The 12,091-nt window shown below is 49.4% G+C and overlaps 1 protein-coding gene across 3 annotated transcripts; it reads left to right on the top strand.

The window, feature by feature from the left end:
* The first annotated feature begins 3,356 nt into the window (after window positions 1–3,356).
* On the top strand, window positions 3,357–12,091 carry ZNF771 (zinc finger protein 771). Of its 3 annotated transcripts, none has more exons than XM_029948172.1 (3): window positions 3,357–3,464; window positions 4,117–4,266; window positions 11,026–12,091. In XM_029948172.1, exons 2-3 carry the CDS (start codon window positions 4,126–4,128, stop codon window positions 11,836–11,838), a joined length of 954 nt encoding a protein of 317 aa, XP_029804032.1. In that variant the 5' UTR covers window positions 3,357–3,464; window positions 4,117–4,125; the 3' UTR covers window positions 11,839–12,091. The 3 variants fall into 3 exon arrangements, with proteins under 3 accessions (XP_029804032.1, XP_029804031.1, XP_029804033.1); XM_029948171.1 differs by lacking the exon at window positions 3,357–3,464 and adding an exon at window positions 3,667–3,747; XM_029948173.1 differs by lacking the exon at window positions 3,357–3,464 and adding an exon at window positions 3,801–3,887.

Here is a 12,091-nt window from a genome sequence, read left to right on the forward strand (position 1 = left end):
CCTTAAGGTGAGGCCTGCAGTTAGGAACTTTAGATAGGACCCTGTTACCTAACGTTAAAGTTAACCTGTTAGTCACCAAACAAGACCCTGGACTCGCTCTGTAATTGGTTAATTTCAAAACTACTCTAAATATTGTGGTTGGGTCCCGCCAAAAATAACGAACGCTCTAAACAAACTGTATGGTTAAAGTTGCTGCCAATGCTGTTATACAATAATGATAGGATCACTGTACCTGTGTCACAATTTCTTGTAACGCCCCCTTCACAAGCCCCATATAAACCCTGCTCAGCCCTTGTTCGGGGCTCTCAGCACAGATCCACTGCATTGGTGAAGTCTGTGAGCCCGAGTCTAGGCCCCGGCGAGCCTAAGCCCGTAATAATAAAGCCCTTTGCCTTTACATGCGTGCCTCGGTCTCCCTGGTGGTCTCTGGCCTTTGAGGATACTGCGTTTTGGGCATTACACCGTGAACTTTGTAAAATCACATCTGACTGTGTGGCTCCCCTATTAAAATCCCTGCCGTATTTCCACATTTCTCCTCTGAAAAACGTAACTCCTTGACATTCAAGGTCTTCCATTTGTGTGGTTTCAGCCCTGTGCCTCTCAAATATTACTTGGAATGCTCATCCCCATCCCCACTCCCTCCCACTTGTTAACCTCTCCAAGTCAGAACACTTCAAGCATTACTTTTCCCTCTGCAAGCCTTCCCTGAACCTCTGGCCTGGGTTAGAATCTACTTATCCTCAATACTTAACACATCGAGAACTTCTTGAGGATAATGAGTCACTCAACAGCATTACCTACTGTGTGCTGGGTATGGGGGATAGGAGGATGAATAAGACAAAGTCTCTTCCCTCAGTTTCTATGCAGAAGATGGACGTTGGACAAATAATTACAAGTGTAGTATGGACTGTGCAGGAAGCATACATACAGAAGAGAGTCCTACCCGATTCAAAGGTCTCTCCAAAGAGGTGGCAACTATGTTTAGACCTGGAGTAAGCTAAGAAAAAGAGTGGGGGATGGGATAGGAGCTGGAGTCTTCTAGGAGGAAAGAAGAGGATGCACCAAATCCTTGGGCACTCAGGAATTGAAGTAAAGTTCTAGCAAGTCTGAAGGCAAACACTGAAATGCAGACCGGTGAGGTGTAAGATAAAGGAAGGCTTTTCCACTTCAACTTTCTACCTCCCAGTCCTAACAGCAGCCTGGCACACAACAGGCCTCACTAAATATTTGGTGAACAGTGTCCTCGGCATATGATGGGCTCTTCACAAGAGTTTACAATCCCATAAACTGCTACTTCCATTTCAACATGGCAAACCCCCACTCATCTTTGAAGTTCCTTCACATTTCTCTCTTCAGCAAGGGCTGCACCCAATAAGTACTCCCTTCCAAGGGGGTTATTCATCTTACTAGGCTTATCTTACTCATCTTACTATGCTGCCAGAACCCTTATACACCTATTGTTTTCCCTTTCATAAGTGTATATTTATATTTATTCATATATATATTTTTTAAAAATCACAATCTTTTTTTTTACTAGACTATGAGATTCTCAAGAACAGAAACTAGATCTCTCAGGTTCGGGTATATGCTCATACATACTTGTAGAGCAAATGGAGAGAGATCCTCTTTCCCTTTTTGCAAGCATCTATTCCAAAGCTTTCCCAGAGCAGGAGACCCTTCCAGTGGTGACTTTAAGTGTTCTCAGCAGAGTCTCCCCACTGACCGAATCAGGGCAAACAGGCCTCGCCTTTTGCTAGAGGTGGGGCTTCAGCCATAACCTGGCCCCTCCCTACCTCTTCTCCATCACCCATGTTAAATTCACCCTTGCTAACTCACCTGGCTCCAGGCACATGAACCTTCTTTCTGTTCCTCAAATAGGCCAAACTTATTCTCACCTTAGGCCTCTGCAGTTCTGTCTAGAACACTTTTCCTCCAGATTTTCAAATGGCTAATCTTTTCTCCTCATTCAAGATTCATCGCAAGTATTATTTCCTCAGAGATGCTTCCCCTATCCACATGAAAGAAACCCCCAACCATAGCCACTCTCTACTGCATCGCCTTGCCCTATGTACTTCATTATCTGAAATTATCTTACTGACTTACTTGTTTACATGTTTTACACTCTTAAAAGTTCCATAGCAACCAAGATTTGTTTTCCTTTTGTTCACTACTGCATCTCCAATACCCTGAATGGTGCCAGGCACTACCAGAGCCCAAGAAATACTTGATTAAGAGAATGAACACAACCAAAGTGGGTCTTGGTGATCTTGAGTGTGAGTATCCAGGCATTTGCCCCCTTTTCCTTGCTCTGAGGAAGAGCAGAAGCTTGACCAGATGTAATCCCAATATCCAAATTATGCCCTGGCCTCTGGAGACCGAGACTCAGGTTTGAGTCCTACCTCTGCCACCAGTTTCCTCACATTACTTCATTTCAGAAACATCATTTGGTGCAACAGAAAGGATATGAGCTTTGAAATCTGCTACTTACCAGCTCTGTGACTTTCAGCAAATTATTGAAGTTCTCTAAGCTTTCGGTCCTTCGTTTGTCAAAGGAAGACATTATTATTGATTCCCACTGGGATGTTATAAAGAGATGTAAGGATTATAAGCAATTACTGAATGTTATTTCTCTTTTCTTTCTTTTCTGAATCTTAGTTCCCCCATTCATAAAATGGGAGAATTAAGTATCTTTTTCAGAAGTGGGAAATACAGCTCTTTCCACAAAATACTTCGTTTTTAAAATTTTTATTTATTTTTGTAAGTAGGCTTCACACCCAGCAGAGAGCTTGAACTCAAGACCATGAGAAGCTGAGATCAGAGTCGGAGGCCTAACCAACAGCCACCAAGTGCCCCATAAAAGATCTCAATTCTTAAATGTGGCAAATTAAAATGTGTAAAAGCCCTCTATTTTTAAAAATTAAAAAAAAAAGTAAAAACACCCTGAGGGTCAAACAAGATACTTCTGTGGACTGGGTTTGACCAGAGGGACTACTAATTTCCCACTTAGGCTATTAGTTGTCAGGGATGCTATGAGCACTCTTCCTGTATAACTTAGGCAAATCAGTTTTGCCCCTAAAGTTCAGTTAGCTGATCTGTAAAATGGATCAAAGATCTGTGTGTAAAACACTTAGCATAATGCTGGCGCATAGTAGGCACGCCACACCCTAAGTGGCAGCGGTGGCTTGGGTGGCTGTTGATTTGGGAAGTATGTATTCAAGAGGCAAGACATCCCAGACACCAGGAGACTGGTGTAAGGGCGACTCCGGGAAAGGAGAAAAAATAGAAGAGGAGGAAAAAAGAGGGGAAGGGAAGAGGTGAGCAGGCAACCGGGTCCGCCCTCCAGGCGGGGCGCCAGCGAGAGGCCCAGGCCGGGGCGGGAGCGCACGTGGCCTATTTTGGGCGGAGCAGACGCGCTTGGCCGCAGCGGAGACCTCCGAGGCGGCCACAGGAGACGATCCTTGAAGGTAGGTAACAACCGGACGCCGGGATGGGGCGGCCAGGGGCTCCTGGGAGTTGGGGTACAGCGGACGGCGCCAGATATGGGTTCGCCACCCTCCCGGGGCAGTTCTGGCCGAAAGCCTGGGTTCTCTGGGCCCCTCCTCCTCGGGGGCGGGTTTACGTGACCTGACCAATGACAGACCGTCTGCAAGGCCCCGCCCCGCCCCGCCCCCGGAGCCGCGGCCTCGCAGAGTGCCCAACCGCCCGGCGCCCTGGCCAGGGGCTGTGCTAGCGCCGAATCTGCGGCTGGTGAGTGAGTACTCCCCCAGGGTCTCCGCCCCGATCCCGCCCCCAGACCCTGCCCTAGAGCTCAGGGCCTCTGGCCCAGGCGCCGGGGAGTGACTCAGCGTGGGGAGGGTGGCGACTTGCTGGGGTTGGAGATTCGAACTGTACGGGGCCTTGAATGCCAGGATGAGTGGGGAGAACGAGTGTCTTCGGAGCTGGTCCTCGGGCGTGGGGCTGGGCTGGGGTGGAGGGAAGAGGGCAGACCCAGAGACCAGGGCAGGGCGGGAGAAGCCAAGGCGTTACCGCCTTGCTGGGGTCAGGGCCATGGGGCGGGGTAGGGGTGGGTGAGAGTGGGTGCAGGTCCTGGGTTTTTGACCCAGCTCCTTGCCTCAGAACATCAAGATGCCTGGTGAACAGCAGACAGAGGAGGAGGAAGAGGAAGAGATGCAAGAGGAGATGGTGCTGCTGGTGAAGGGTGAGGAAGATGAGGGTGAGGAGAAATATGAGGTGGTGAAACTCAAGATCCCCCTGGACAACAAGGAGGTACGTGTCCCACACCAGGGGGCCTAGTTGCTTCTATGTCTGGTCAGGTCCAGCCACCCTCAGACAAACCACCAGTCCAGCCTCAACTTTCCTCTGAATCTTAGACCTAGAATCTCAAGTTGGTGGCCCATCCTTCTGCTCTACTGTTCATGCTGCCATCAGACAGATGTCACACCTGGTGTGCCGGACTCTGTGCTGGGTGCTGGACAGTGAATGCTATCCTTGGTTCCCTTGGTTCCCCATGGAGCTTGATGTCTAGCGGGATTAGACTGACAAGTAACCACACAGCCACTATCCCGTGTGATGAGTGCAACACAGGAGGTGTGGATGCCCAGAGCTGGGAACTTAATGCACACTTAGGGGTGAATGAGGGGTGGTTAGGTAGGCAACAGCAATTGGAACACCTGACAGTAGCATTTGCTATGCACCAGACACTGTTCTATGTACTGCAAATCGATACCGTAGTCAGGATTTGGTCCATTTTACAGGTAGGGAAACTGAGGCCCAGGAAACTGGACAGTTTGGTGACTGGCCCAAGGTCTCAAAGTTAGTAAAGGGAGATGGCTTAAGCCGGGGCCAGCAGGGGTGAGTTAGATTTCCCCATTGGAGATCCTAACTGCCACCAGGTATGTTTCCACTTTCCAGAACCCTAAAGGACTCTCACCCCAAGCCAGAGGAGCCCTGAGTCCAACTGGAGGGCTCCTGTTGGGGAGGTTTCTGGGCCCAGGCTCCCTCTCATTTCTTCCTGCTAAGGGCCATTTCTCTGGGAAAGAGAGTTCTGCTGCCCCCTAGTGGATGTGGTGGGCCGGGAGTGGGAGAGGGGGCGCTGACTACTTTGGCAACTGCTTCCAGTCAAAATAACTGTCTAGTTCCATTTTCCTCAGGCCTCCTTGACCTGTCATCCTAGTTCAGCCTGTGTCTTCTGGCCCTGTGGATCCCCTAATCTCAGCCTTTGCCCTATAACTTAAGAACCGAGACTCCAGAGCTTAGGGTGCACTCCAACTCTCTTTCCAGCTGTGTGACCTTGGGCAAGTTTCTTAACCTCTTTGTGACTCAGTTTCCTCATTTGTAAAAGGGAAATCATAACAGCACCCACTTCTTGAGGTTGTGGGGACTGAGTTAATACACGTGAAGAGTTAGAACTGTGTCTGTGCATAATAAACCCTGCATAAATATTTGCTGCTGATATTCATTCTTCTTCTTAGGGTTCAAGACCTTACACTAGGTCATCTTTTTGGAGATTTTTCAAGTAATTTCTATCAAAGAACTTTGTGGGCTGAAACCTGGGGCTAGAAGTGAACAGGGAAGCCAACATGGAGGCATGGAGGCCTAGACAGAGGACTGAGGGCAGACAACTCAAGGCAATGGGGAAGGCTTCAGGGAGATGACTTGGTCCTTGAAGACTTGGTGATTGGTAAATGGAGGAAGAGAAAGGGCATCCCAGAAGGAAATAGCTAATGCAAAAGCTCAGAGATGAGGCCAGAGAAGTAGGTGGAGCCAGAGCGTAAAAGGCATTGGAAGCCAACATAGAAATTTAGACATAGTCTCAAATCGGGGGAGGGACATGATTGATTTTCTGTTTAGAAGAAACATTGGCTGCTGTGGGGTACCAAGCCAGGTAAGGCTCGTAGCCTGGTCTAAAGTTTTGACAGCAGTGGAGAAAAGATGGAGAGAAGGGGACCTTTGTGAATCCTGATTGGACTGGCTGGAGGTAAGGATGGCGATGTGGGGAGTGGGCATGTCTAGTCATCAAACCTATGTAGCACTAGACTCTAAATGGTATCATGTAGCAGTGAAAAGCACTGGTGCAAATCCTAGCTGTACCAGTTACCAGCTTTGCCTTGGCTCTCTCATCTGTATAAAGGAGTAATGAGAGTTACAGTCCTTGACTGCTAGCCCGAGAAGTATCATCTGGGTTACTGGCTTCGGGGGAGGAGGTTGGAACTGAGGATTACACACAGACATCCCATGAACTGTGCCCACAGCATTTAGCACCATGCCCACAGCATAGCTCATTAACTTGCCGTGTGGTCTCCCTGAGTCTCAGTTTCTATGAAATGGTGACCTCAAAACCTCTTCCCAGTGCTAACATTCTGTGACTTTTAGCTATCACCCAGTCCCACGAGCAGTCATTGTCCAGAATAGGCCTGAATTGTACTGCACTTGGGCTGGAGTATCCTGTCACTGCCCATCAACATCCAATCTACCTTTAATGAATAGAAAAGATTTTCTCAGAAGGTTCTATGCACATCCAATCCTATCTCTCTTTGCTTAAACCCTTGAGTAGTTTTCTGTTTCCTTCAGGATAAAGTCTCAGCTCCTAAGCCTGGCATTCAGAGCTTCTCACCGTCTGACCTCATGTCCTGGCTTATCTCTAATCACTCAGCTCCTCTCCCATGCCCTGGCTTCAAACACACCTGACCAGTTCTCATCTGTATGACTCTGCCCATGTGGTCTTTCGGCCTGTAAAACCCTCTTCACCTTTTCGACCTGCTTTCTCCAGGGGTAGCTCTTGTCTCTTCTAGGTCAGATTTCTTAACTTTTAACATGCATAGAATTCACCTGGTGATCTTGTTAAAATGAAGGTTTTGGTTCTGCAGGTCTGGGGTGGGATTTGAGATTCTGCATTTCTTTCTTCTTTTTTTTTAAATTTTTAATGTTTTTATTTATTTTTGAGAGACAGAGACAGACAGCGTGAGCAGGGGAGGGTCAGAGAGAGAGGGAGATACAGAATCCAAAGCAGTCTCCAGGCTCTGAGCTAGCTGTCAGCACAGAGCCTGATGCGGGGCTCAAACCCACAAACCATGAGATCATGACCTGAGCAGAAGCCAGACGCTTAACTGACTGAGCCACCCAGGCACCCCATCTTTCTTTTTAAAAATTTTTTTCACAGTTATTTACTTTTGAGAGAGAGACAGAGTGAGAGCAGGAGAGGGGCAAAGAGAGGGGGACACAGAACCTAAAGCAGGCTCCAGACTCTGAGCTGTCAGCACAGAGCCCAACATAGGGCTTGAACCCAAGAATTGTGAGTCATAACCTGAGCTGAAGTTGGACACCCAACTGACTGAGCCACCCAGGCACCCCATCTTTTTTTTTTTAAGGTTTATTTATTGGAGGGAGAGAGAGAGAGAGAGGGCGCGTGAGCAGGGGAGGGGCAGAGAGGGAGACAAAATCTGAAGCTGGCTCCAGGGTCTGAGCTGTCAGCAGACCCCGATGCAGGACTCAAACTCATGATATTGGAGATCATGACTTGAGCCAAAGTCAGATGCTTAACCACCAAGCCACCCAGGCACCCCGAGATTCTGCATCTCTAACAAGTTCCTAGTGATGCTGATGTCGATCTGTGGACCACAGTTGCTGCAACTAGGAGCAAGAGGATAGGGTCGTATTTTACACTTTGTACCAAAAAGAGGGGAGATTCTGACTGCTAAGAGTCCAGGGGAGGGGGACAGTCTGTGTGGGTGACCTCAGACTTGTCAGTGAGATAGAATTGTCTCATGGCAGAGAATAGGTATTTTGGACAATGACAGACTTTCAGTTCAAATCCTGGCTCTGCCTTTGATTAGCTGTAGGGTCTTGGGTAATCACTTTACTGCCGAGTCTTATTTCCTTATTCAGAAATGGAGCAGATGATACCTAACCCAAAGGATTGTGAGAGTTTAAAATGAGAACATGGATGGAAAGCACTTAGCACAGTTCCTGGCACATAGTGAATGTTCAGTGAACGGTAGTTGTTGTTGTTATTGTTAATCACATAACAACACTCCATAAACCACAAACTTCAGATCCCTGAATTTTCATATTATTATATTTGTATCCTTATTGTACTCTCTTATAGTACAAATACCATTCTAATGTCCAAGTCTACTAGTTGTAGAATTAAAGGCATGAAAGGCCTTTAATGATCCTCTAGTCTGGTATTTGCCAAGTTTCAGTGACCTGTGTATCACTCACCTGTTGTGCTCCTCTGTTTATTCTTCAGATAGATTCACATCATTTTGTTAACTAAATCTGCCTTCATCTAAATAATGATATTGATGGAACTGTGGATTTCATGTGATCTATTGTTTTTCTAGCGTCCATGAAAATAAATATATAATGATTATAAGATAGTTTCCCTACAGACCATGTACAGTACTCTTTGCATCTTGAGGTGTGCAGCCTCAAGTTGGGAAATATCTCACCTAGCCTGTCTCCCCTTTCTTGGGACACTGAGGCAGAGGATAGGAGTGACTTGCTTGGTGTTTTAATGAGCTAGACTCTGCCTGTGTTACCAAGATTCTTCCTGGAGGGTTCCTGGCTGGCTCTGTTGGTAGAGCATGTGACTCTTGATCTCAGAGTCATGAGTTTGAGCCCCACGTTGGATATAGAGATTACTTGAAAAAAAAATTTTTTTTTCTGGGGCCCTGCATCCTGAAGCTGGAGATACGAAGGCCACTCATGTGAAGATTTTCTTTCACTTAAGTCAGTGAATCCAGCATAAGAAAGCCCTCAGGCTGGTCAAAGTCATCTTACAGAAGGGTGCCAAAGAAAAGTGGGCCAGAAAAAGAAGATACGATGAGAAAAATTCTCTCCACAATGGCTGATGTGTTTAAATAAGCACAACAGATATCAAAACCAGGGCAAGACTGGAAAGTATGCCCTTGAATTCAGACTGTGCCAAATCTGCTGTGGGGAGTTTCTTGATTTAAAGTATCAAGTTGTATTTTAACCTTGAATCCCTCTTGGAGAGCATTGGAGTCTCGGAGTCCCGCCTCTGTCACATCTTGGCTGTTCTAGTGTAGGGAAGCAATGTCGCCTACTGTTTAAGTGCGAGCGCTCTAGAGTCAGTCCTCACTCCCTCTGGCTTTGTGAATCTAATCTCAATGAACCTCTGTTTTCTGATTATCAAAAGATAACACCGAATTCAAGGGGGTGACAGGAAGATTTAATACAGTAATCTACATAAAGTAGCATTGTCAAAGCCTTACACTGTATGGTTATCACTGTTATCATTATACGCACTGTTTAAATCAGAATTCCCATGGCTGATCACTAATTTCTGAGTTGCTTACAGAAAAGCTACTGACTTTTTGCAAAGGATCCTGAAGGACTTGGAAGTTGCCATCCTTGCAACTTCAGAGAGAAAAGAGCCTCCCTGTTCTCATCACTCACCCTCTTAAGAGTGTCTTTATGTATAAAATGAGAATAGTAATAAGTACTTTGTGAAGATTGAATATGGGGAGAGGCTAACACTTCCTTGTCCTTACTATGTGCCAGGTATTTCATTCGGTTATGAATTAACCTGCCTGTTTGGTTCATGGTAGGCGCTCGATGCCATTTTGCTGGAAGGCACATTCTCTTTTCTAAGGGGGAAGCAGTGTGCCCCCAATATTCCTCTTCAGTCAGCTGTTAGTACAAAAATTTCTCTTTACCTGCCTCTTACAAAGCATTTCTTCTTACTCTGATTTTATCTCTAGAGGCTCAGACCTCATGAAACTGGGTCATTTTCACAATTTTCCATTTCAAGCCTTGCCTTCACACCTTAAAAAATGATCAGTGCTTGCTCTGAAGTTTATCAGAGAGCCTGGCCTTGGTCCTGGCCTGGCTCTGAGACGCCACGCCCTCCTGGCTCTGCAGCCCCACTCACTGACTGCCTTCTTCACCGGCCGCTCATCTTGCTGCCCCAGGTTCTCGCTCCCCATTCCTGGGGAGATGGCGTCCAGACTCAGCTTTCAAAACCACCTACAGGCTGCCAGCTTCCCAATTAGTCTCCAAGCACAGGCTTCTTTCTTGAGCTCCAGATGTGTCAAGGAGAACCGCAGGTACGCTCCAAAACGGATTTCACCTACCGCCCTGCTGCTCCAACCGCCCTCATCTCTGTAGATGGCCACTCGCTTCTGCAGTGGCCAAACTCAAAATCTTTCTGGAGTCACTTTGACCCCTCTCTTTCATTATTCCCCCTAGCCCAATCTATTGTCAAATCTGTTGTCTCAAACTGCAAAATATACCCAGAAGCAGACCACTTCCATTTTCCACCTGTCACCTGGGTCTGAGCCACCGTGTTGAGATGGCCGAAGTATAGTAGCCTCCTCACTGGGCTCCTGCTTCTGCCCTCTCCCCTCTTTGGTTCTCTTCTCAACCCCAGCAACCTGAGTCCGATCTGTTCACTTCCCTGCTCCTACTCATCGGACATCTCTGTTGGTTCCCCATCTCATTCATATTACTTGGCCCGAAGCTGAGAGATTCCAAGCAAGACCATCCCATCCATCACTCAAGTATTCTACCCTAGGCATTTCTTCTTGCCCTTCTTGGAACTCAACAGGTAAACTCCCTGCAGGGCCTTGCCGTTGCCTGTTCTCTCACCTTTAGGTCTTTGCTCCCGTTTTATCAGTAAGGTTCCTTAACAATCCTATTTACATTAAGCGCTCCCCTCCCTAACCCAGTACCAGCACTTCTTATCCATTCTTCCTGAAGCGGGAATTTTTAAAATTTAACGTTGCATCCCCCGTGCCTAAACAGAGTCCGACACATTGTAGACGCTCAATAAATATTTGGCAAATTAATACCGAGGAGCTAGAGTACCACTAGGCCTTGGGATACGTTCGTGAACATACCGAGCGTGAACATATCGAGCGCGCAGCCGTCCTGAGACGGGCACCGTTGCTTTTGCAGTTTTTTACAACAGGGAACTGAAAGGCTGCAGCTTGCGGAGACCCAGGTCTCCGGCTCTCGCGCCCGGCAGTCAGGGCTGACCTATCCCCCCCACTCTCCCCGCAGGTCCCGAGCGAGGCGCCAGCGCAGTCGGCCGACCCGGCGCGCCCACACGCGTGCCCGGACTGCGGCCGCGCCTTCGCGCGCCGCTCCACGCTGGCCAAGCACGCACGCACGCACACGGGCGAGCGGCCCTTCGCGTGCACCGAGTGTGGCCGGCGCTTCTCACAGAAGTCGGCACTGACCAAACACGGCCGCACGCACACGGGCGAGCGGCCCTACGAGTGCCCCGAGTGCGACAAGCGCTTCTCGGCCGCCTCGAACCTGCGGCAGCATCGGCGGCGCCACACAGGCGAGAAGCCGTACGCATGCGCGCACTGCGGCCGCCGCTTCGCGCAGAGCTCCAACTACGCACAGCACCTGCGCGTGCACACGGGCGAGAAGCCGTACGCGTGCCCGGACTGTGGACGCGCCTTCGGCGGCAGCTCGTGCCTGGCGCGCCACCGACGCACGCACACGGGCGAGAGGCCGTACGCATGCGCCGACTGCGGCACGCGCTTCGCCCAGAGCTCCGCTCTGGCTAAGCACCGACGCGTGCACACCGGCGAGAAGCCGCACCGCTGCGCAGTGTGCGGCCGCCGCTTCGGGCACCGCTCCAACCTGGCGGAGCATGCGCGCACGCACACGGGGGAGCGGCCCTACCCGTGCGCCGAGTGCGGCCGGCGCTTCCGTCTCAGCTCGCACTTCATCCGCCACCGTCGCGCGCACATGCGGCGGCGTCTCTATATCTGCGCTGGTTGCGGCCGGGACTTCAAGCTACCCCCTGGCGCCACGGCCGCCACTGCCACCGAGCGCTGCCCAGAGTGCGAGGGCAGCTGAGCCGCCGTTCTCGTCGCTGTGGTGCTGCTGGCGTCCGGCTGGGGAGCAGGGGCACGGGGGCACGCTGGGACCCCAACCTGGGGCTGCATTAACCTGGGCCGCCCCGCCCCACTGGGAAGGGGGTGGAGCAGCAGGCCTAGCTGCCTTGGAACTGGGAAGCCGAGAATCCCCTACTGCGATCCCAGTAAGCAGTGCCCTCCCCTCACTACAACCCCTTGGCCCGTGTTAGTGAATAAAGTATTAAATCCTCGTC

The sequence above is a fragment of the Suricata suricatta genome, chromosome 8 (assembly GCF_006229205.1).
Source record: "Suricata suricatta isolate VVHF042 chromosome 8, meerkat_22Aug2017_6uvM2_HiC, whole genome shotgun sequence".
NCBI classification, from domain to species: Eukaryota; Metazoa; Chordata; class Mammalia; order Carnivora; family Herpestidae; genus Suricata; species Suricata suricatta.